This window comes from Ranitomeya variabilis, chromosome 1 (assembly GCF_051348905.1).
Source record: "Ranitomeya variabilis isolate aRanVar5 chromosome 1, aRanVar5.hap1, whole genome shotgun sequence".
NCBI classification, from domain to species: domain Eukaryota; kingdom Metazoa; phylum Chordata; class Amphibia; order Anura; family Dendrobatidae; genus Ranitomeya; species Ranitomeya variabilis.
The window spans coordinates 309,997,894-310,024,355 of record NC_135232.1 but is presented as its reverse complement, the minus strand read 5'-3'; the positions used below and the strand labels follow the sequence as shown (position 1 = coordinate 310,024,355).

The following is a 26,462-nucleotide window of genomic DNA, read 5'->3' as shown; positions in this document are numbered from 1 at the left end:
CTGGAAGATGCGCCTATTCTGGCACTTGGCCACTCTCTTCCCACTCCCGTGTAGCGGTGGGATATGGGGTAATGAAGGGTTAATGCCACCTTGCTATTGTAAGGTGACATTAAGCCAGGTTAATAATGGAGAGGCGTCAATTATGACACCTATCCATTATTAATCCAATTGTATGAAAGGGTTAAAAAACACACACACACACATTATTAAAAATTATTTTAATGAAATAAACACATCGGTTGTTTTAATATTTTATTGCTCTCTCAATCCACCTGCAGACCCTCGCTTGGCAAAATAATAAACCCACAATATACATACCTTCAGATGATCTGTCAGGTCCCACGATGTAAATCCTTCTGAAGGGGTTAAATCAATTTACAGGCAGGAGCTGCGCTAAAGCACTCGCTCGTGCCTGTAATCCCCGGGTGCTGAAAGGAAAGCTGGGTGATCTGTACTTACATTGAGTCGCGGTGAGGCGCCCTCTGCTGGATGTCCTCATGAACTGGAGCCTTGGAAAAGTTCCCACGCTCGAGTTCATATGAGTTCATCCACCAGAGGGCGCCTCACCGCAACTCAATGTAAGTACAGATCACCCAGCTTTCCTTTCAGCACCCGGGGATTACAGGCACGAGCGAGTGCTTTAGCGCAGCTCCTGCCTGTAAATTTATTTATCCCCTTCAGAAGGATTTACATCGTGGGACCTGACAGATCCTCGGATGGTATGTATATTGTGGGTTTATTATTTTGCCAAGCGAGGGTCTGCAGGTGGATTGAGAGAGCAATAAAATATTAAAACAACCGGTGTGTTTATTTCATTAAAATAATTTTTAATAATGTGTGTGTGTGGTTTTTTTTAACCCTTTCATACAATTGGATTAATAATGGATAGGTGTCATAATTGACGCCTCTCCATTATTAACCTGGCTTAATGTCACCTTACAATAGCAAGGTGGCATTAACCCTTCATTACCCCATATCCCACCGCTACACGGGAGTGGGAAGAGAGTGGCCAAGTGCCAGAATAGGCGCATCTTCCAGATGTGCCTTTTCTGGGGTGGCTGGGGGCAGATGTTTGTAGCCAGGGGGGGCCAATAACCATGGACCCTCTCTAGGCTATTAATATCTGCCCTCAGTCACTGGCTTTACCACTCTGGCGGAGAAAATTGCGCGGGAGCCCACGCGAATTTTTTCCGCCATTTAACCCTTTATTTTAGCAGCTACAGCACCCAAATTTTGCACATACACACTACTAACATTAGTAGTGTGGAATATGCAAAAAAAAGGGGGATATGAGATGGTTTACTGTATGTAAACCATGTCTCATATCATGTCGGGTTTGGGAAGGAGAAATGAAAAGCCGGCAATTGAATTACCGGCTTTTCACATACATCGCGCTGAATTAAATATAAATACAGAATATATATATATATGTGTCTCAATGACATATATATATATATATATATATATATATATATATTGTATATATGTTTTAACGGACATTTGAGCACATAAATCCATTAGATGTCGGTTTTGCAAGCCTGCGAGAAAATATCGCAGTACGGATGCCATACGGATTACATACGGAGGATGCCATGCGCAAAATACGCTGACACACCCTGCCTACGGATGACATACGGACCACTATTTTGGGAACATTTCTCCGTATTACGGCCGTAAAAAACGGACCGTATTGTCTTACGCTGAGTGTTACTCCAGCCTTAGATAGACAACATGCAGAGGTCTTAAAACATACCTTAAGCCCCGGAGCTTTTTTCGGCTTTGCGTTTTCGTTTTTTGCTTCCCTTCTTCCTAGAGCCATAACTTTTTTATTTTTCCCTCAATATGGCCATGTGAGGGCTTGTTTTTTGCGGCACAAGTTGTAATTTTGAACAACACTATTGGTTTTACCATGTTGTGTACTAGAAAACGGGAAATAAATTCCAAGTGCAGTGAAATTGCAAAAAAAAGTGCAATCCCATACTGTTTTTTGCTTGGCTTTTTTACTAGGTTCACTAAATGCTAAAACGGACCTGCCATTATGATTTTCCAGGTCATTCCGAGTTCATAGACACCAAACATGTCTAGGTTCTTTTTTTATCTATGGTAAATGGTGAAAAAAAATTCAAACTTTGTTAAAAATAAAAATTGCACCATTTTCCGATACCCGTAGCGTCTCTATTTTTCGTGATTTCGGGTTTGGTGGGGGCTTATTTTTTGGGCGCTGAGCTGACGTTTTTAATGATATCATTTTGGTGCAGTGACCAAAAAAACGTAATTCTGGCGTTTTGACATTTTTCTCGCTATGCCGTTTAGTGATTAGGTTAATCCTTTTTTTTATTGATAGATCGGGCAATTCTGAACGTGGCGATACCAAACATGTGTATGTTTGATTTTTTAAATTTTGAATGGGGCGAAAGGGGTGTGATTTGAACTTTTATATTTTTTTATTTTTTTTAATATTTTTAAAAAGTTTTGTTTTTTTTACTTTTGGCATGCTCCAATAGTCTCTATGGGAAACTACAAGCTGCCATAACCCGATTGGCTCTGCAACATAGAGGCGATGATCAGATCGCCTCTATATAGCAGAATTACTCACTTGCTATGAGCGCTGACCACTGGGTGGCACTCACAGCAAGCCAGCACTGAAAACCATAGAGGTCTCCAGGAGACCTCCGATTGTCACGCCAACACACCGGTGACCCGCGATCATGTGACGGGGTCACATGAATCAGGGAACTGTTCATAGGAACTCTCATTCCTGAATACCTGCCCTTCTTAGCAGGTCTGCCGATCATGTAAATTGCGTGTATAAACAGGCGATGTGCTGGCGATAATATGATATTCTGCAGCGCCGGCCTCCCTGCCCTTTGCCTCCATTCCCCGGGAGAGACGCCGACTCACTCACCGCTGCAGCTCTGCACTTCCTCCCTCTTCTCCTGCTGCTGATGTCCAGGGTACATGCATATCGCGTAGATCAATGGGCACTGTGCTTGGGGTGCGCAAGTGCTCCCCCTTTCTTAAAGTGGCTGCGCGCACACAGTCCTAAAGTGTCCAGCCACTGGTTGGGAGACAATTTCTATTTAAGGCACGTCCACCTGAATGGAGGTTCCTGTGTTACGTTGTATACAGTGTATAACACGTTTGCTAGGTCTCAGGTCCCAGTGCTCGTATTCCTATATACCTTCCTATCAGCAGTGCCTGCCTATCTATCAGCCGTGCCCATTTGCCTGCCTATCAGCCATGCTCGCCTGCCTATCAGCCGTGCCCACCTTCCCATCAGACGTGCCCTCCTATCAGCCGTGCTTGCCTGTCTGTTTCTCAGCCTCGCCTGCCTATTAGCCATGCCCACCTGCTTTATTACCATTCCGGGCCGTTCCTGCCTCCTGTCCCTTGGGAGTCAGTTGCCATCCACTCAAGGTCAGTTCTGGTGTAGCACCTGGCTGCATCCGCATCTACCCAAGCTGCAACAGAGTCAGATGCGCACCAACAGTCTGCCAGCTACGTACCTGCTCTATTTCGGATGTTCATTAATCAGTGCACGCTACTCTTCGATCTCTTGGTTCATCAGTATATCTCAGAACGGGCCAAAGTGGCCTTCATTATGTCCCACCTTACTGGCGTGGCTTAACACCCTATGGCAGAGATTGAATCCTCTAGTGTCAAACCTTCTGTCCTTTCTTGAAGCCTTCCATAATGTCTTTTACGAACCAGGCCAAGTGTCATCAGCATTATCTTCTCTCTTCCGACTGCGCCAAGAAAACCTATACGTTTCCACATCCAGTCATTAGAACTTGCTGGAATAATGAGGCTCTGGTAGCCACCTTCTGGGAAGGCTTGTTTTGTGAATCATTGACGAGTTGGTCGGTCATGATATTCTCACTTCTCTGGATGACTTGGTATCTCCAGCAACACAGATAGACATCAGGTTTCAGGAACGTTCCAGGGAGGTGAACCGCGAGAGAAGACCTGTACACTTGGCTCCTACCTTTCAAAGAACAGTCATGCAGCAAACCTCAGCTCCTGCACCCTCTCCTGGGTCCATGCAGGTAGACCAGGTGATGATGACTAAGCATTGTCAGGAGTTCTGTCGGTCCAAGGTAAGATGTTTCTATTGTGGCAGTCCTGAACATATAATCCGCTCATGCCCGGAGAGACCAGGATACACATGAGCCTAGTGGTTTTTAGAGAGGTCACCTTGGGTGAAAATCACTCCTCTCCGTCACTGACTCTGTCAGTATCCATGTCCTGGGACAGCATCTGTTTTCTCGAGTCGGCCTACTTCGAATTCATTCCACCGGTAACCTCATTCCACAGGCCATAGTGGAGCGATATGAGATTACAATCCAAAGTCTTCTCGATTCATTGGTGATTTTTTTTCAGTGGATGGAAAACCCCTTTTCGAAATCATCCTATTCGTGACCGAGCCTGAGGAACTCCGAATAGGAATGCTATACTCTGAGAAGGTTAAACTCTGCCGGGCCTGTCTCACCCTCTGCTTCTAGTTCTGCCATTGCTGCGAAAACCTGAACCAGTCTTGGATTGGAGATCCGGAGAAGTACTCTGCTGGGGCTTGGAGTGCCATGAGAGATGTTTAGTTTCCATTCATCCAGCTCGACCTCTGGTTTCTCCATCTAATTTACGTGGCTTGCCTGCTGCATACGAGACATACACTGACATCTTTGATAAAAAGTAGGCCAAGACTCTCCCACCTCATAGACCATATGACTGTCCTATTAACCTTCTACCAGGCGCTGCTCCTTCAAGAGGCTAAATCTATCACCTAGCTCTAGAGAAGTGGCGCTTCTTGATGGAAGGATTTATGCATCCCATGGTTATACACATGGACCACAAGAATCTTGCGTACCTGCACCGCAATTTAACCCACGGCAGGCCAGGAGGTCTCTATTCTTTGCTGGCTTCAATTTCACACTCCATTTTTGGCAGGCAGAAAAAAACGTCAAGTCGGACGCTTTCTTTAGACTGTTCCAGTCTTCCGACCAGGAGGTGGAGCCCCAACACATCATTGAGCCTTCCAAAATTGTTATGGTTGCTCCGTAGATTTTTTCTCTTGTGCCCTCACAAAAAGACTTTTGCTGCTGAACTTGATAGGAAGAGGGTCCTTGTCTGGGGTCACTCGTTTAAGTTGGCTGGCCATGCCAGACAGAAGACTGCTCTACTCATCTCCCAACACTATTGGTGGCTGTCCTTGCGCAAGGATATTGCAGATTTTGTCTCTGCCAGTCCCTCTTGTGCCCAGAACAAAACCCCGAAACAGCTTCCAACCACGGTTAATCCCTTTGCCCGAACATCTGCTCCCTCGCAGCATATCGCAAAGTATTTAATCACCGATCTTCCAGTACCGGCCGGGTGTACCGTTATCTGGGTGATTGTGGATTGTTTTTCCAAGACGCCCAGTTTCACTCCACTTTCCGGACTCCCATCCGCTCCAGAGCTTGGATAGAAATTCCGCTCCATATTGTTTCTGATAGAGGCGTCCAGTTTACTACTAACTTCTGGAGGACCACCTTTATGTCACTCTGGAATTCTCTTCAGCCTACCACCCTCAATCCAATGGCCAGAAAAAGTGGGTCAATCAGATCCTGATCAACTTCCTACGGCACTTTGCCAATGTCCATCACAGCGACTGGTTCCAAACTCCTGCCATGGACCGAATTCTCGTACAACAACTATATGATGGAATCATCTTCCAAATCTCCATTTTTTTGTAGTCTGCAGTCAACATTCCAATATTCCATTTTCTGTCTTTATTTCCTCCGATATTCTGGCTGCCGAGTCCATTGTCAATGGTTTTTCAAAAACCTGGGAGGACACAAAGTCCACATTATAGGAGCATGAAAAGACACACAAACAAGAGACGTGTGGATCCGCCCGTTTCATCCTGGGGACAATGTCTGGCTGTCCCCTAATTATTTGAAGGTACCATCCTATAAACTGGACCCTTGCTTTATTGGACCATTCAGGATTCTAAAACAGATCAAAGCAGTAGCCTACAAGCTCAGACTTACGGCCTCTTTACGGATCCTCGATTCTTTTCATGTGTCTCTCCTCAAGCCTGTCATCCTCAGCCCTTTTTTAAAAGATTCCAGTACTACTCCTGCTCCATTTAGCACTGAAGACGTTCTTGAGCGAGACATCATTCTGGCCACCAAGAAGGTAAGAGAAAATACTTTTTTCTTGTAGATTGAAAGGGGTTTGGTCCTAAAGAGAGGTCTTGCGAGCTTAGGGGGAACATCCCTGCCCCCCTCCTGGAGAGATTCCTTGTGGGCTTGAAAAAGAGGGGGCGTAAAGGAGGGGGTTACTGTAGTGCCGGTGTTTCTACCCACTTCCTCTCTCCTCTCCTACTGCTGATGTCTCGAGTATGCGCATAAAATGCAGATCCCTGGGCACTGCGTTTAGGGCTTGCGAACACTCCCCCTTCTTAAAGGGGCAGTGCGCGCACAGTTCTAAAGTGTCCCCAGCCAATGGTTGGGAGACAAGATCTATTTAAGGCACCTCCACCTGGATGGAGCTGCCTGTGAAATGTATACTGTCTCACATATTTGCTAGTTCTCAGGTCCCAATGCTCGTATTCCTGTATACCTGCCTGTCGATCAGCCATGCCTGCCTATCAGCTGTGCCCGCTTGCCTACCTATCAGCCGTGCCTGCCCATTAGCCATGCCCACCTGCCTGTCTACCATTCCAGACAGTTCCTGACTCTTGTCCCTTGGGAGTCAGTTGCCATTCACCCAAGGTCAGTCCTGATATATCACCTGGTCCCGCTTCCCTCCTCGGATCACGGTATCGTCTGCCACCATGCACCCTAGGTCAGACTTGGTGAGTCACCTAGTCACACCCCTTCAGGCTCTCCTCGGATCACGGGACAGTGTTTCCATCCCCCTGTCCATTACATATTCTATGCGCACAGAACAATTGTACTAGCGATTGTTCTGTGCACATAAAATGTTCATCGGCCTGTCTTAGCATGTCAGGAAACTACCGACAATTGGCTTATATATAGTCAACCAGTGGTTGTTTAATGGGTTGGAATCAGCTTGTCTACAGAGGCCATTAAAATCCAATGTGCATGTTCTTACTTGTACATGTAAAAAGGTCAGTGACATGTAAAAGGTCAGGTCAGTACAGTGTCCCAAAAGAGAAAAGATAATTAGAAGTTGGCAAATTAGGAATATAATTACGCTGTGTGCACAATTATTAGACTGTTTATATTGTTGATTATTAATTTTAGGATTGGACAACTACAGTGCCGTCAGTCAATCCAAAAGGTTAATATACTTGAAACCCGAATAATTAAGAAAGTTTTGTCTTTGTCTTTCTTAAGAGAATCCACGTGTGTAGACTTGGGCAACTAATAATGTACAAAATTATTATATAACTAAATGAAAAACAAATTTTCCCCTCTCAATCATTTGTTTTTCTGATAAAGTGAGAATAATAACCAAACAGCTCAAAATATAAAAAAAAAACATTTCTGACTTGAAAAAAAACAAAACCATCAGTGACCAATATAGTCACCCTTCTTTTCAATAACAGTTTAATTCATAGAGTCCTTCAATTCATAGAGTCTGTCAGTTTCTTAATCTGTTGATCAACTTTTTGGGGGCAGCACCAACCACAGCCTCCCAGTTTTCATCGCCAGAGCTGCATGATTGGGATTCGTCGTCAATCCCGCGGCTCTGAGCAAATCTACTACAGCTTGTACCTGGGACACGTGGGTATGCAATTCCGTACTAAAGATGATGATGATGTCATCTAAGTATGCTGACGCATACTTCCGATGCAGTTCCAGCACTATATCCATCAGCCTCTTGAATGTGGCAGGGACCCCATGTAGTCCAAAGGGCAAGACTACATAGTAGTAAAGACCCTCTGGTGTTATGAAGGCGGTCTTTTCCTTTGCCGACTCCGTAAGAGGCACCTTCAAATAACCTTTGGTCAGATCGAGCGTGGTGAAGTACTGGGCCGGACCCAAGCTCTCGATCAGCTCATCCATCCTGGGCATTGGGTAAAGGTCAAACTTTGACACCTCATTTAACTTTTGGAAGTCATTACAGAACCGTAATGACCCGTCCGGCTTCAGGATTAGCACAATTGGGCTAGCTCAGTCACTCCGGGATTCCTCAATTACTCCCAGCTGAAGCATTTGTTTCACCTCACTTGCAATGGCTTGTCTCCGGGCCTCGGTCACCCGGTACGGTTTCATTCGTACCCTTACGTGAGGCTTGGTGACAATGTCATGCTAGATGACAAAGGTACGACCGGGTAGACCCGAGAATACATCAGAATTCCCTTGTACCAATTTCCGCACCTCTTGCCGCTGCTGTTTCGAGACGGTGTCTCCTATCTTTACCTCTCCCTTGGCCTCCGTCCGGACCGACATCGGAGGGTCCCCAGATGACACATCGGGAGTCACCCGGTCCTTCCAAGCTTTTAACAAATTAACGTGATACAACTGTTCAGGTTTCCTTTTCCCGGGCTGGTAAACTCGGTAATTTACTTCTCCCACTTTTTCCCTAACTTCATACGGCCCTTGCCACGTGGCCATAGGCTTGCTCACAGTGGTGGGCACCAAAACCAACACCCGATTTCCTACTGTAAAGGAGCGGGCTGTGGCCTTTTTGTTATATACACATCCTTGCGCTGCTTGAGCATCCACCAAATGCTCTTTTACAATAGGCATGACTGCTGCAATTTGGTCCTGCATATTGGCCACGTGCTCAATGACACTCTTATGTGGCGTAGGTTCCTGCTCCCACGTCTCTTTGGGTACATCCAGCAGACTCCTAGGATGCCTGACATACAGTAGCTCAAAGGGTGAAATTCCTGTGGAAACCTGCGGTACCTCGCGAATGGAGAACATCAAGTAGGGCAACAACATGTCCCAATCCCTTCCATCTTTGGAGACTACCTTCTTCAATATGGATTTGAGGGTTTTGTTGAAGCGCTCTACTAGTCCATCAGTCTGAATGTGATACACAGACGTGCACAACAGTTTTATCTTGAGGAGCCTGCACAGTTCCTTCGTCACCTTGGAAATGAAAGGAGTCCCCTGATCAGTGAGGATGTCCTTCAGTAGCCCAAGGCGACAGAACATGGCAAACTCCCGGGCAATAAGCTTAACCGAGGTGTGCTGAAGCAGAATGGCCTCCGGGTGCCGGGTGGCGTAGTCCACGACTACTATTTGTTGGTGGCCCTGGGCAGATTTTACTATTGGCCCTACAAGATCCATCACAATCCGCTCAAAATGTACCTCTAGAATTGCCAGAGGCAGTAATGGACTCCGGTAGTTTGCGGTGGGTGAGGTTAGTTGGCACTCCGGACATGTATCACACTACCTCTGGACCTCAGCGTGGACCCCCGGCCAAAAACAATGCTGCAGTATGCGCTCCTGCGTCTTTTTGGCCACCAAATACCCTCCTGCTCAACGTTAGGATTGGGGAACTACCAGTTGTTCAACCACCTCAACCCGGATTTTATCAACCCTATATAATAACTTCTGGTTGATTGTCATACGTGGGAACACCGTCTCCGCACCCGGTTGCTGAGCCACCCCATTTACCTCGATTACTTTTTCCCGTGCCTGGGTCAGAGTGGGATCCTGGAGCAGAGCTGTCCCGAACTTACCAGGGGACACTTCCAGCTCGAGGATCGGTGGGGTCTCCTCGACCTCTCCTGTCAATCAAGGGGTTACAATCTTCAGGTTCCGGAATAACATTTACCCAAAGAGGGTTAACCCTGGTCTCCCACAGGGACCAGAACAGGGGTAAGTCTCTTCCAAAGACAAGTCCCATACAGCAGAGTCTTTACCACTCCCACCACATGTCTTATCTCTCCACACGCTGTGAAAGTAGACAGCGCCCTACCTATAAAATGACTGAGGTTACAGTCACACTATCAGTATTTGACCTCAGTATTTGTAAGCTAAAACCAGGAGTGGGTCAAAAATGCAGAAGTGGTGACATGTTTCTATTATACTTTTTCTCTGATTATTCCACTCCTGATTTTGGCTTAGGCCGGTTTCACACGTCAGTGGCTCCGGTACGTGAGGTGACAGTTTCCTCACGTACCGGAGCCACTGACACACGTAGACCCATTAAAATCAATGCATCTGTTCAGATGTCATTGATTTTTTGCGGACCGTGTCTCCGTGTGCCAAACACGGAGACATGTCAGTGTTCGTGGGAGCGCACGTATTACACGGACCCATTAAAGTCAATGGGTCCGTGTAAAACACAGACCTCACACGGACGTTCTCCGTGTGCGGTCCCTGTGGCGTGCAGGAGACAGCGCTACAGTAAGCGCTGTCCCCCCCACATGGTGCTGAAGCCGCCATTCATATCTTCTCTGCAGCAGCGTTTGCTGCATAGAAGATATGAATAATAGTGTTTAAATGAAAGATCTACTTGTCCGCCGCCCCCCCACCCCCTGTGCGCCCCCCCCCGCTGTTCAGAAAATACTCACCCGCTCCCACGTTGGCTGTCGCTGCTTCCTGGTCTGGCCGTGGCTTCTACTGTATGCGGTCACGTGGGGCCGCTCATTTACAATCATGAATAGTCGGCACCGCCCCTATGGGAGGTGGAGCCGCCTATTCATGACTGTAAATGAGCGGCCCCACGTGACCGCATACAGTGGAAGCCGCGGCCAGGCCAGAAAGGAGCGACAGCCAACGGGGGATGCGGGTGAGTATTTTCTGAACAGCGGGGGGGCCCACAGGGGGTGGGGGGGCGGCGGACACATAGATCTTTCATTTAAACACTATTATTCATATCCTCTATGCAGCAAACGCTGCTGCACAGAAGATATGAATCGCAGCTTCAGCACGATGCAGGGGACAGCGCTAAACTTTAGCGCTGTCTCCTGCACGCTCCGTGTGGTACCCACTTGCCACACGGGCGGCACACGTGTGCCGCACGTATGGCCTACGTGAGCTCACGGGCACACGGACACGGATAACTCCGGTACCGATTTTTTCCGGTACCGGAATTATCTGGACGTGTGGGACAGCCCTTACAGATACTGAGGTAAAATACTGATCAAATACTGATAGGTTGACCATAGCCTTTGGTAAACTATTCCTGACCAATTTCCCTCCTCCCGCTGTTTTTACATTTGCAATTGTGTATTTTTTTATTAGCTCATACGAACTTATTTGTTCAGAACAGTCACCATTTTTTCAGACATGAAAATCTTTATCCACTAAATCATTTGATCAAATTGCACTCTTTTCAAAAAATGTTTTACGGTTTTACATGTCTTGCATTGGTGCCCTAACAATTTACATTGTTCATACTTGTATGGTAGAAGCAAAGCCGAGCTTTTTAGGCCATGTTCACACTTTGCGGTTTTTACCGCGGATCCGCGGCGATTTTGATGCTGCGGGTCCGCAGCAGTTTCCATAGCGTTTCCATTAACATGTAAACCCTATGGAAACCGCAAACCGCTGTGCACATGCTGCGGGAAAAACCGCGCAGAAACGCAGCGGTTTAAAACCCGCAGCATGTCACTTCTTTGTGCAGAATCGCTGCGATTCTGCACCCATAGAAATGCATTGAACCGCTTACTTCCCGCATGGGGCTGTGCCCACGTTGCAGGAAGTAAGCGGCTAATGTGCGGTTGCTACCCGGGGTGGAGGAGAGGAGACTCTCTTCCAGGCCCTGGGAAGCATGAATAGTGTAAAAAAAAAAGAATTAAAATAAAAAATGATGTTATACTCACCTCTCAGCGCTGCCCGCGGCCGTCCGGTCAGAGTTGCTGTGCGAGCAGGACCTGTGGTGACGTCGCGGTCACATGACCGTGATGACGCCGCGGTCACATGACCGTGACGTCACGAAGGTCCTTCTCGGCACAGCAGCTTTGGAATCGGACCGCCGAGTGCAGCGCCGAGGAGATCCGGACATCGGAGGGTGAGTATAACCAATTTTTATTATTTTTATCATTACTATTGATGCTGCATATTGCTGCATATGCAGCATCAATAGTACAGGAGTAATCCCGCAGCGGAAACCGCGGAACAAACCGCGATAAATCTGCAGGGATAACCGCAGCGGTTTTGCCCTGCAGATTTATCAATTCCGCTGCGCGATAAACCCGCAGAGCACACCGCAAAGTGTGAACCCGGCCTTACTGCCCAGAGATCAGGTTTTGGGTGCAGAAAAAAAGCAGCAAACTTTGCCTAATAAATCTGCACACAGTGCAGAACATGTTCAAGCTAAAAACATTACTTATTCTTAGGACTTGTTCAGACGAGTGTGTTATAGGGATTTATGCTCTCCATGAAAAGTCAGAAAGAACACTGACCAATGTAATTCAATAGGTCTATTCAGATGAGTTTGTGCAGCATACACTTTTCTCCTTTGTATCTTGAATGAGATACAAGCCTCTGGGTACACCAAAATATCAGATCCCATATGGATAAATCCGTATTGCATCCACTGTTTGCAGGTACAATGCAATTCGTAACCTAAGAAACTATATTTGATTAGGTACTTTTTAAAATGCTTATATATTAACACGGATGTCACAGAGACGTAAAATATGGACACAGGGATGACAATACAGAAGAAAATCATCTGAGCTTTTGAATGAAAATTGGATGATTTTTCATGGGCTTGTCTGACCCCGGCCTTAAGATAAGTCATCAACATGAGATCACCTGCCATCTCTTGTGGCAGCTGAAAGGAAACAGTACAGCTCCATTCACAGTGGGTGGCTGTTTCCAGGTACTGCAGACCAGTCCCTATTTTGAAAATAGCTGATCAGTAGGGTGAGTCCTGTCAGAGCCCCATGATCTGATATTGATTACCTATACTAAGGGTAGACTAATAAAATCATTAGCTTGGACTACACCTTTTAAGGCTTTCTGGTTGCTGGGAGGGCTGTGCACTCCTGGTTAGTTGATAGTTCAGAGCAGCGGAATGACCTGGACCGTGTGCTCTCCAATGCTGCAGGTTGCAATGAAGATAGCTTAATCGGGAGCTGGTGCAATTTGGCCAGAGCAGCATTTTCAAGATCTATAGAAAAAAACATTGTAAGCGCTGCACAAGTTCGGCCACCACTGCTAGTCTTACTGGTAGACAGTTTCCTAAGCAAATAGCAGTATACAATAAAATGAAAAATCCTTCCGTTTTTGAGGAGATGATTTTTAAGGCTATGTGCACACGTTGCAGAATTGCCGCGGAAATTTCCATGGCAATTCTGCATCCCTGCCGCGGGTAAATCGCATGCAGAATTGGCATGTGTATTCCCGCTAAACACTAGCGTTTTACAAGCGTAATTAGCTTGCAGAATGCTAGCGTTTTCCAAGCGATCTGTAGCATCGCTTGGAAAACTGACAGGTTGGTCACACATGCCAAACATAGTGTTTGACAAGTGTGACCAACTTTTTACTTTTGATGCTGTCTATGCAGCATGAATAGTAAAAAGATATAATGTTAAAAATAATAAAAAATTGTGATATTCTCACCTTCCGGCGGCCCCTGCAGCCTTCCCGCTCCTCGCGATGCTCCCATTCCCAGTAATGCCTCGCGGCAATGACCCCAGATGACGTAGCATCACGCGAGACCGCTACGTCATCACAGGTCATTGTCGCAGAGCATCGCTGGGAACGGGAGCATCGCGAAGAACGGGAAGGCTGCGGTGGCCGCCGGAAGGTGAGAATATCATAATTTTTTATTTTTATTCCTTTTTTTTTTTTTACAGGTATATGGTTCCCAGGGCCTGGAGGAGAGTCTCCTCTCCTCAACCCTGGGTACCATCCGCAGATGATCCGCTTACTTAGCGCATGGTGGGCATAGCCCCATGCGGGAAGTAAGCGGATCAATGCATTCCTATGTGTGTGGAATCCCCGCGATTCCGCACAAAGAATGAGCACGCTGCGTATTTTTCAGCGATGCGATTCCGCCACGGAAAAATGCGCACCATTAGCACAGCATTGCGGAATCCCATTGAATTCAATGGGCTGTGTTGTGTATGCATTTTCGCGGCTAAAAAAATGCGGCAAAAACGCATACAAACCGCAATGTGGGCACATAGCCTTAAGACCAAGTTAACTGGAAAGTTGCTTATGTTTACAAGCACTTTGAAATTTTATCCATTAACGCATATGAGAATAACCCTTTACTGGATTTTAAAATTGTTAACCTATTACAATTACTTTAAGTTACCTCATTACTCAAGTACATGATTGTTCTTCCTTCCAATGGTAGACTTGAGACAATCTCATACACATTAAAGGGGTTGTCGCATGTTTTTTCTTATTGTTATCTCATGCTTCTGCCTCCTGACTTCCTTCTTCCTTCAAGGTGGAATGCAGTCCTGAAGATTGACAGCTAGGGTAGATAAGTCTGGAGACACCTCAGGCCATGGTAGGAAGTTTAGACCGTGCAAACTGGTCACAGCAGCACGGGCAACATGTGTCCTGGTGGTGTTGAAAAACGGCTCCTGGGTTATTTTGGAGAAATGGTTGTGCCACTGGTTCTACCACTTCATCAATTTAACACTCAGCTGTTATTGTACCTGGAATGAAGATTAGAGGAGTCCAGTTACCGTACCTTATGGTACCCTACATCATAAACCTGAAAGTAGGGCAAGTTTGATATTCCCTTATGAAGACCTCTTCATGGCGCTGCTGACGTGGTTTCCAAACCAATCACTGGCTTCATTACATCCAAGATAAAAGCAAGACTCATTGTTGAAGACAGACCTTCAGTCTCCATCTAGAGACTACATAGGCATTTCCATAAAGAGGCCTTCACGAGGGTACTTCACATCAGTCGCACTCCTGGCATTATGGTGTGGGGTGGTACAATGTATATTAGCTTGACCTCTTCAGTATTCATTCCACTAACACACTAACACTAACAGCTCAGCATTACATTGACTTGTTCTAGGAACCAGTGGTACGGCCATTTCTCCATAGTGTCCTTAGAGACATTTTTCAACCTGACAATTCCAGGTTGCATGTTGCTTATGAAATTATAAGCAGCCTGCATGGCCGAAAGATGCTACCATGACCTGCAATGTCTACTGCCTTGTCTCTCTTGGAGCACATCTGGTATATCATTGCTCAGCAATTGCAAAGTGAACTGCCAGCAGTGGATCTTGAAGATTTGCGTGCCCAAGTTAATTCAGCGTGACAGAAAGTTCCTCAGACAACCATTAATAACCTCATCGATAGCATTCTAAATTGTGTAGATGCGAGTATTTCTGTATGTGGCGATCATAATTGGCGTAGAATAGATCGAGATTAGGGTTGATCGGAAAAGCTCTTATCCGAAGCTATTCGCTCATCCCTAATTGAGAGAGATGTTTTGAAAATTTTGTTTCAATTTTTTCATCTTTTGCATATCACTAACATGTCTAAGGCTGGTTTCACATTTGCGGTTGTGTCCGCAGCGTTTGTACCGCATATATCCGCATGCGTTTTGTATTCCTATATTTAACATTAGGGACGCATGCGTTTTTGCTTTTTCGCGTTTTGCCGCGTTTGACGATGCATGCGTCGTTTTGTCGTTTGCGGCTTGGCGCGGAAATGCAACATGTAGTAATTTTTAGAGGCGTCAATTTGCCGCCTGGAAACACATGAGGTCGATTGCGCAAGGATTGCGACAAAAAAATGCATTGCTGTCTATATGAACGCATGCGTTTACAAGCACATGCGTTTGGTTGCGTTCATGAACGCATGCGTTCCACAAGAGAAAAACATGTCTAGACACTGATAAGCCACCCCCCACATACAAGGTGATAAAGGGAGGGTGTGGACAGTTGCAGGTCACTTCTCAGCAGACAGCCAAGCAGAGCAGACAGACCACAGCACCTTGGAGAAAACAAGCCTCTGAACAATGTGAGTATATCCTAGCCAATGCCTTTATTTTCTATTTTCTTTCCCTACATGTCCTAATTTCTGCCATTTCTTTCTTTCTACATGCATCAGAATGTCTTCTTCGGATTCTTCTCATGAGGAGTTTCTTCCTGGGCCATCTGAAGTCGAGCATGTCAGTGAGGTGAGTACTTGCCTCGTCAGATTGGTAAGTATTCACTGTCACATCTACACATGTGACAATTTGAATTTTTCTTTTTTTTAGAGCTCTTCTTCTACTGCGGCAGAGACAGGGCAGGAGCAGCGGAGTCAAGGTCCGGAGGAAAGACGGCATCGGGTACGTATACAAGGCTGACTGTTATCTTGAATCTTCCTTTCTTTCCATTCGTATTTCTTAACTGTTTTCTTCTGGAATCCTTTTGTATGTTGACTTTCCTATTCATGCCATTTCTCAGCATCTTTTTTCTTTCTTTTCCTTATGTTAATTGAGCAAACGTTAATGACTTTATTTAATTTTTAGGTTTCACAATGGGAGGATGATCTTATTGAGAATGACCTCCTCATCTCGCTGGTCCAGAAGCGAGTCCCGTTGTGGGACACCCGGGATCCACTGCACTCAAACGTCACGATCCGGCGCTTATGGAATGAGGTGGCCAAAGAGATGTGGGATGGCTGGGACAATGCCCCGACACGGGTCCGAAATGCATTTGGTAAGTATTGCACTGCAGTGTGAAGCAGCAGAGACCTTGGCCGTGCTCACTTGACTGTGTGTGATGAAAGAAACTCTCAGGAGTTTCTGTCATCACACACAGTTGTGTGAGCACGGCCAAAAGTCCTTTTTCTGACCACAATTTTTTTTTTAACAGTGGCCAAAGTCAAAACACGTTGGCGTTCGATGAAGGACCGCTTCAACAAGGACCTGCGTCAAGAGAGCTGTGTTCCCAGTGGTTCAGGAGCAAGGATCAGAAGATACAAACACCATCGAGTTCTGGCATTTTTAAGACCGGTCCTTGCCCAGAGAACGTAAGTATCACGTGCATTAGGTTGTATTGTATTGCCATAATCTGTATTTTTATATTCCACAGGATTTTGCGTCTGGTTAATATTTGGTATTAATTTTCTTTTTCCTTTTTTCACAGCACATACAGCACTACTGTTAGCCCTGGTTCTGGAGCGGTCCTTCATCCAACAGCCATGGACCCGTCCCAGCCATCCAGCAGCGCAGCAGCAAGTGGGCCTTCCACACTAACTGGAGACCAGGGAGCTGGTCCATCAGGTCTTCCCCTTTCGCAGTCCTCTTCCACTGCCCCCTTTTTTTTGGGCTCCTCCCAGCAGCGGCAGAGGGCTTCGGACAGGTCACTCATGCCCGAGTTTTTGCACTTGAGCTCAGTTTTACACGAAGCAATCAAGGCTTTGGGTGACCGAATGGATGTTTCACATAGCCTCTTAAATGCAGGTATCCAGGAGGTCAGCAAAAGCCTTGACCAAGTGAAAGCCGACCTCCAGAGGCCAGCACATCATTTTTTTAACCAAGTTGAGCAGGGCATGTTGGAACACCTTACTCCTGATCTCCAGCTGAGTGTCATGCAGGCCTGCAATGCTGCTTACGTGCAGGCTATGCAGCAGGGTCGGTATTTCCAGCAGACAGTGTCGGCATATCCACCTGTGCCTTCACTGTCACGATTGACCTCAATGCCGACCTCTGCTGCATACCACTGCACGGCCACCTCAATTCCTTCCACAGCCGGACACCACTACAGCACCACCACCATGCCGAGTGCAGTTGAACATCCCACCGCCACCACCATGACAACCGCTGCTCCTGCTTGGACCTCCTCCACTGACACCACGATGCAGCAGGACCCTGGCATGGCCTTCCGTACCGCCACCACCACGATGCAGCTAAACAGTTGGGGAAATCACACACACTCCAGAATTTTTCCGCAATTTCAAGCCACATGTCCAAGGTGGGTAGGGGTATAAACTCATCCCGGAGTACATTCCACAAAGCCCGGCAGGTGTCCGCAACTATTCCGGTCAGGATGGATATTCCAAGCCGGTATTGAAAGTGGAGGGATGATAAACTCTCTCCGGTTGCCAGAAATCTGTAAGAAAAACAAACCCCCCAAAAATTACAATCTATTCTGTTTATGGTGTGATTACGCTAAAGAAAGAAAGGAAAATACCAAAAACATACATGTCAGAAAACACAAAATTTGGACTGTCATTGGTTTTGATTTGGAACGTACCTTAATGTAACCAGCAGACGTTCCTCCGGTGGAATCGCTCTATGGAGCTGGGTGTCCTGTCTCCGTATGGCTCCTTGGACACAAGCAAGCAAATCCCGGAACAAGTCTTGCGACATCCTTGTATATTCATGGAATTTCTCCGGGTTGGCATTAAGCTCGGCATACAGCGTGTGATGGGCTCCACGGCTCTCACGTAGTTCGATAATGGGGTGTTTCCAAAAACGCCTACGTTGTCTCCTTCTCCATCTTTCGCGATTTCTGTCTTGCTCCCAAGCAAACGCACAGGCAAGAAACAGCTTGATGCTTAAATCCAGGTTGAAATAAAAGCTCTCCATGCGAAGATCCATTATGACACAGCATACAGGAGCAAAATCTGAACATTTCAGCTGTTCAAGGGTCTATATATAGAGATTCCATAATACACGCCCTCTGTAGTGCCATTGGCAGTGTCTGGTTGTCTAGATTTTTCTCTTGTGAAATTTCACATCATGCGCACCAAAAACGCAAACGCAGGAAAAAACGCATATAAACGCGTACAAATGCGGCGTTTTTATAACCGCATGCGATACCGCTTGCGTCTAAAAACGTCGCGTTTGTACGCGTTTATATGCGATTTTCCACCATTTGCGGATGCGTTTTAAACGCTGCGGATTTAAACGCAAATGTGAAACTAGCCTAACCTGTGATTTCCATAATTCAATGACTTTTCCTTTCTGATGTAACAATTTAATTGATAATTGTATATGTATAGTTACAGAGAATAAATCGACAACAATGGTTTTATATACGATTACAGGTGCAAGTCTACAGCATTGTAGGAAAAGGCTTGTCTGCACCTTTCTACTTCACAAGATTGCAATTACCAGATAATGCTGTCTGCGGGAACCTAAGGGTATGTTTCCACGTTCAGGAAACGCTCCGTGTTTCACGCTGCGTTGAGCCGCAGCGTCAAACACGCAGCGTCCAGATGTTACAGCATAGTGGAGGGGATTTTATGAAATCCCACCTCCACTATGCATTAAAAGACGCATGCGGCATACCCGCGAAAACGCACACGCGATGCGTCTTTTAAGAACGCAGCATGTCCTTACATTGCAGAGACAACACAAGTACAACGCAGGTGACCTGCCAGTGACCTCAGGTGCAGATTTGGTCAGGATTTTACCTGCTTAAAATCCTGACCAAATCCTGATGCAATCCTGAACGTGGACATACCCTAAAGAGTATACATTGCTATTGGCGATATTTGCTGATTGTGGGATGATTCATTTACATTTCCACAGTCACTTGTCTATGGTAGACCTGTATTCTAAAGTGGTCTTTTCACAACGGACAAAAGAGTTACCAGAGAACAGAAATCCCCCCAATGTCCTGAACGTAAATGCTGGCTTCATTATACACAGGATCTCCAATTCATCACAAAAATAGAGCAGCAAATGTCATAAAGTAATATGAAAAAAACACTATTCACCACCTAAATGCCCCACCGATCGGACGCAGATGTTCAAGAAGTACTCCTGTCTCCCAATGATTAAGTGCCAAGGATGCACATGATTGCTGCAGCCAAACAGTGGGCTTAGAGGGCATGTACCATCCTACTGGCATCAGGACAATGCTGAGTATTGTGCCAGTGAGTGTAGAACATGACCGCACATTTCAGGGATCAGCAGTGGCAGCCGCACATCAGGATATCATCAAAGACAGACTGCAAGCAAAGACCAGGACGGACCCCCAGACCACCTGCAGTGGATCGCCAGTGCTAGAATTCAGAATACAAACTACATACGTAATTACATAGATCTCCAACACCTGCTGAAAATCTGTGGCTGTGCTGTGAAGGGCTGTGCAAAATTGCCCTACCTTGTATAAAAGTGAGAATTTTCTGATATCGGACAGATTCTTAGGGATCGCTACCACTTTCGATTAAAAATCGGATTGCATTCGTGCCAATTTAATCCTATGCTTCTGTTCTCGGTGGCATTTTTTCGCCTGCTCCAACCGTATTGCGATCGGACAAGAAAAAAAAAACGTCTGTCTGCCAAATTCAGATAGCACGCACACATATAAGTCTATGAGTGCTTGGGAAACGTTGCACTGCGCTCAGATTTCACCCGAGTGCAGTGCGATACCCGCAGACGCCGGCAGCAGAGGAGATGGAGAAATTACTTTCTCTGTCTCCTCCGCAGCTGTGCTGCGCTCCTCTCATGTTAGAGCATCGGAGCACAGAGCACTGACCCTCGCCCCATGATCGCAGCAGAGCAGGAGCCGAGTCGTTAGCATATCTCATCCGATTCTCTCACATCGGATGAGATGAGCTGGTGGGACCCCGGCCTTACAGTGTTTATTTAGTGAAATAGTTCTCGAAGGTTTATACATTGATTACGCCATGAATTTTCAAAGTAAGCACAACAGCCCTATCAGGTCTCAGGCATCTAATTAATATTGTATGACGTTTGTGTTATGAAATCTGGTGACCGTCTGGTATTGGATTGTTTTTGTTACAAAACTTGAAAAAGTTATTTATTTTAAATAGAAAACTCCTTTAATGAAGGGCCCATGTGCTTTATTTATAACAGTCTCAGCTTGCAGACCAAGAGGCATTCCATGACCTATGGTGCCATTTTTTTAGATTTAGGCCAGTTTCACACCTCCATGAAACACGTCCGTTCTTCCATCAGCAGACCCGGCCTGACCACTATGACATTCACACTAGCAGTATTTGGTCATTATTTTACCTCAGTATTTGTACGTCAAAATCAGGAGTGAAACAATCCGAGTAAAAGTAGAATAGAAACACATCACCACTTCTGCATTTATCACCCACTCCTGGGTTTGGCTTACAGATACTGAGGTAAAATACTGACCAAATACTGAGGGCCTTATAGGCAGGTATGATGGAGTTAGCTTTGGTTGGGAAACCTGTCAGTCAGGCTGGGTGTTCCGATGACAAACGGTCTTGTGTGTCACAAATGTGTGTAACTGGCCTTATCCTAATTTACGCAGAAGTAAATAACATTAATTCCATAGACCTGTAGTAATCACACTAGTATACTCAGGTTGTTGGGATGGACAGGTAGATAGCGGGATACTTTGGGCACCCTGTACCATCACAGGTATATCATTTCTGACTAGTTTTGCTAGATGCAGTCAGATTAGACTTTGCTTTTTAAAGAATGCAGGTCTCTGTGCCAATGACCCGGACTGGGACTTCGGTAAACACATTTCTACATTCTGCTACATGTAAAATGAACAGTCCATGGTGAGATGGAGGGCGGCCAGGTGCATTTCCCAGTGTGTGCCAGGTTACTACTCACAGTACAAACACGCTCAGCCATAAGGTAAAACCCTTCAGGTGTCACATATCACTTGCAGCCATCTTTATGGCGCTCTATATATTAATTTCATGAATGGGGTGAACATGAGCAGCTCCCAAAGGAATGACCCAACAGGGGAAACAGAAAGGCTTGAAGACTTACACATCCTTAGCAGGCAGGTTCTTCCCCTCCACCAGTCTGAAGTAGAGCGCTGTATTCCTTGCCATATCGGAGAATGACTCAAGTTGCAAATCTTCAGATTGAGGACAGAAGTCAGAAGGAACCTATAGACAGCTCCATCACTCCATCAGAGGACCCTGGTGCTCCACTGTCACCCATGCTGTGAGCTCAGCACCCCTGGCCAGGGGAGGAAACAGAGGGCTCCTCTATAGCAGCCAATTGTGGCTGACTCCCAGAATAGACCTTAGGCACTAACCCTGCACAGGAGCACTGGGCACAGCACAGGAGCACTGGGCACAGCACAGGAGCAATGCCCTGTCATAGGGCTGTGTAAGACTGGAGGATCCTAGGAGACAACGAGTGCCATGCCCTACACAGGGAGGCACTATCCACAGGTTGGAAGCGCAGCTCTGAGCCCCTGGGCTGTCTGCTGCTTGTCTCTGCCTCCACACTGTAGCCATGAGAAGTGCAGGAGAGAGGAGGAGACAGCGCAGCCCCCCTGCAGGTAGCCTTGTGTTAGGAGAAGGAGCCTGTGTTTACCTGTGGATGGAACATGTCCCCTGCTGCTAGGATGGCAGGCTTCCTGCTGCTGCCTGCTAGGAATGCTGCCTCCATAACCCGCTGTGGTCATGAGAATAGGGAGGCTGTATACAATGGTGTATAGCATCGTGCATTGTGGCTGTGCTGTTTGCAGGCTCTGACAAAAACTTAGCCAGATAGCATGGTCCAGTGTCTTCCAGGCTCCCCAAGGATCAGAGAAGGTTCCTAGTCTTTCCAGTTATTTTTTTAAATTATCTCCAAAATTTTATCACAATGAAAAAAAGACTTCCCATCATGTTCCTGGATGATCATTTCCTACGTCAGATTTATTTTCACATGGATCTGGAATAGGACTATTGTTGTTCTTCAAGGATTCAGCTCTTTTCAATTCTTAATTCTTAAATAACAGTATCACTGTGTAGAGATTCACCGCATAGTGTGTTATATTGTGACGTTACGGCCCTTCCTGCGCCTAGAGCCCACTGTCAAGCTAAGTTGACATCAGCGTATATCCGGAAAACTCAGACACTCATCCGTATGCAATCCGTTCATTAAAAATTAACAAGACTAAACACAGCTTCCTATGTTAAAGGGAACCTGTCAGGTCCGATAATGCTATTACCATAACTTCCAGATATATGGTTAATCTGCAGGTTAATTGCATTATGAAAGTGCTGAAAGTACGGCAGAGCCGCTTACAGGGATTGTCCACTACTCAGATAACCCCTACAGAATCCCTGTGTTTCCCCTCAGGAAAATAATAACACTTAGGGCTCGTCCCCACATGCAATGTAATCGGACGAGTGCAATCCGATAAAAAAAAAAATCGCCCCAATCACCCCAATGTTTCTCTATGGGGTAGCTCACGTCAGCAATTATTTTCTCATGCCGATTTGGCTTGCGGAAACAATCTCAGCATGCAGCAATTGCATTCGTGAATCAGATCGCACACACACATATAGGTCTTTGGGTTCGTGTGGAACATCACACTGCAATCTGATCTCACCTGAGTGTAGTGCGATTCCCGCTGACGCCAACAGCAGAGGAGATGGAGAAATTACTTTGTCTCCTCCGCAGCTGTGCTGCGATCCTCTGATGGTCTGAGTACTGTCCTTATGCTGTTTGTTTTTTCACGGACAGCACTATGACCAAAAATATGATCTTGTGAACTTGGCCTCACTGAATGTGAAAAAGTTAAAGGTTACTCTCTGTGCTGTGACTCCTGTGTTCGGATAATGTCGGGCCGCTGGCCAAGGAAGGTGGTATGGTACACTTTAGTGGAAAGGTGGCTAGGAATGACGCATAGATAGCGCCCTTTATCATTTTTCACCCTCTGGGTGAAAAGGGCCAAAAGTCACATTAATTGGTGAATCTCTCTGGCCTGATAACCATTGTTACTTTGACAATAAAACTTATCTAATTGCAAAGAATCAAAAAGTGGAGCGTGCCATATTCCTGAAGAACTTATTCACCGTTTACTCTTTTAGGACTATCTTTCTAAAATGCTGGATTGTTAAGGATTGGGAGTGATGAATATTATTGTGTAAACAGGTTTAGAAATGTTACAAGAATTGTAAAATATGTTGCATAGTTTGGTCGCAGAAGAAACTTGTAAGAGTAGATTATATGGGGTAATTCAACTTTTATCTTCACAACGTTAGGTACATGCATCAGCTTCTTAAGACAGCATTTTATTTTGCAGCATAAAAGGAAGTCTGAAGGACCTTTTACCAGAGAGAAAGTGAAACCAAAGTACAACAAGTATATGCATTACATTCAACTAAGCATATAGAAACCACCGGAGACTAGACGGAGGTGGACATGACTTGGGGATGGGTGGACCGTGAACTCCTGCAGCTTTTGTTTGTATTGCGGTGTATATTTTAAACAAGAGTGATGTTGCTTTAAGAGGAAGGAAAAAGGGGGGGGGGGAGGAAAGCATCCAAACGACAACCTGAGGTCTATTAAATAAAATTGCTTTATTGTGGAAGTGCAAGGAACCGGTGGGAGCCGCAAACAATCATCTAAAATTTAAGTAGGGCACGGTGCCCCCTGATGAAGATGTTCTGAAACGCGCTTTGGGGCAGGCACGGGGACCCTCTGCCTGCCTGTACTTGCCTGCACTTTAGGTGATGTATCGTATTTCGTGTCATGAACTCTTTGATGTATTTATAGTCCATTTCTTCTATTGGTGAAGATTACACCTTGTATCTGCATCTTGGATGCTGTACGATTTTGATACATCTATCACTGTTATGCATAATGTACAACATTTAAGATCTTATATATATATTATGGCATTCATGGTTCACAGTGCCCTTCTTAAATTTTAGATGATTGTTTGCGGCTCCCACCACTTCCTTGCATTTCCACTATAAAGCAACTTTATTTAAATAGACCTCAGGTTGTCGTTTGGATGCTTTCCTCCCCCCCTTTTAGTTTCATGTATTTGACAACTGGTCTTGGTACAGGTCCATGGCATTTATCTCTCCTGGGTATTAAAATACTTATGATTTAGTTATTATTTTTTATGGTATATAACAAATTACCCTGATGATCTATTTGCCTTTGTTCACTCTCCTCTTGTTTAAGAGGAAGGAGTTTAGATGTTTGTGCCTGGTGCATTACTGGGGGTGGGGTTTATATGGGGAGGCAACTCTGGCTCTCCCTCTTTCTCTCACAGGATGGACAGGAGGAAACATTACCTGACTTCCCACCCTGTTTATAATCTCTGTCCTAAAACTTTTTAATTATTGCTTGTATAATGATAAATGCTTTATTGTATTTTTGAATTTGTCATTGTATATCTTGTACCAGGTTCAATTGTATATTGGCTATAAAGAGTTATTATTTGCGGTAACCTTCTAAGCCCAAGGGAAGGGCAATCCTTCGGCCATGGTTCCCTAGAGGTTTCCTCCACAGAGGGTTTTTCCTCTCTCGAGCGCTGTAGGATGACTCTTTGTGAGTTGGAGGTTTGCCAAGTTTAGTTCCATTAATGCTTTTGCAGGGACTTCTAGTTTTTAAGTTTACAAAAATCATTTAATTATAAAAAAAAAAAAGTGTCAAATGAGACTTGGAATTTATAACCCGTCACGGCTTTGCGCTTTAAGAGTCAGGTGGAAGTTGCAGACAAGTTAAGGTGGACTCATTTTAACTAATAGAGGATGTAAAACCTCATGGTGGCTCGGCTTTGGTGGCCAGCCTCAAGGACTTTGTAATGGTAACATCAATCAGGGGCGGGCACAGTGGTTAAGAACAGGAGTGAGGATAATAGGGTCATTGGTGCCCTGAAAGTTTACTGGCTCTGCTTGAATGGCAAGCCAGTGTGTGCCACCCCTTTATGGCTGTCTGTCCTGGTGCTGTATGTCAGACAGCTGGGGATATCGTAGTACTTGTGAATCCCAATGTACTAGCACTCCACCTGACTCCTACTGTGATTATTTAATCCTGTGATTTGAATTAAAGCTGTGGCCATTTTGACAACCAAAATAATGTGTTTTGTGTATTAATTTTACTGCCTAGGTTTACAGTAGTTATGGTGGTTTTAAGATGGAGTGGGGTCCATCCCATATCCAAAAGTCAAGCACTAACAACATCGCCATCTACTGTCAGAAAAGTGTAAACTCCTCCTGCACATGAATAAGTCTGTATCTTTAGCATATCTGCCAACAAAATATACATACTTATATTAATAAAATAAATATAGGTATATTAGTACTAGTAGAAAACTGGACCAGGAATGTCAAGTTCTTGAATTGTACATTCACCAGGATCCGCTATGCTCTGCATATTTGTCAGGAGCATTTTGTCCTGAAAATTGTATACATGCCACAAAACTCCTATTCACTGTTGTGTAAGCTTGCCAGACAAGATTTGGAAGAGTCTCTGATATATTCATCATCCAGTTTAAGGAAACTGCTTCTATCAGCATACAAAGCTGACCAAGTTCCCTCCTACTGCCTTGCCAGCTGCATAATTTAGTCATCATCTTTGCAGGTAGTAATCCATGCAGCAGTGTAAGTGCTGCAGTATCTATAGATGTCAAGGTACTGTAAGGTTTCTCTTACTGAGAGTGTTGGGGGACACTCATTTGGCCGCGATATTCAAGCACACGGGCACGGGTTTATAAAACAAAGCAGTCCATGCGGTTTATTAAGCCTCATAAACCGGGTTACGCATAGTTCATAACAGGAAACACAACAGGCACCAACTGGTGATATTTACTTGCAGCTTCTAACACTTCAGTGTACGGCTTTGCCTCACGGCCACTAACACGCTGGTCCTCCCTTAACCAGTTCCCAAGGGAGACCACACAGTTCATAGAACTTCACAAGCACTACCGG

General features: G+C 45.5%; 1 protein-coding gene across 3 annotated transcripts in view; it reads right to left on the bottom strand.

Moving 5' to 3' along the window:
- RASAL1 (RAS protein activator like 1) overlaps positions 1–22,181 on the bottom strand; it is a 209,473-nt gene extending 187,292 nt beyond the window's left edge. Inside the window, exon 1 of one of the 3 annotated variants that reach the window (XM_077296589.1) lies at positions 22,120–22,181. Coding sequence is in view for 1 of the 3 variants with exons in the window: in XM_077296581.1 (XP_077152696.1) it covers positions 21,562–21,626 (65 nt within the window). In the remaining 2 variants the exon portion in view is untranslated. Of the gene's footprint in view, positions 1–21,561; positions 22,033–22,119 lie in introns of those variants that run through there. The other 2 variants (XM_077296581.1, XM_077296594.1) reach the window with 2 other exon arrangements.
- Positions 22,182–26,462: the final 4,281 nt, after the last annotated feature.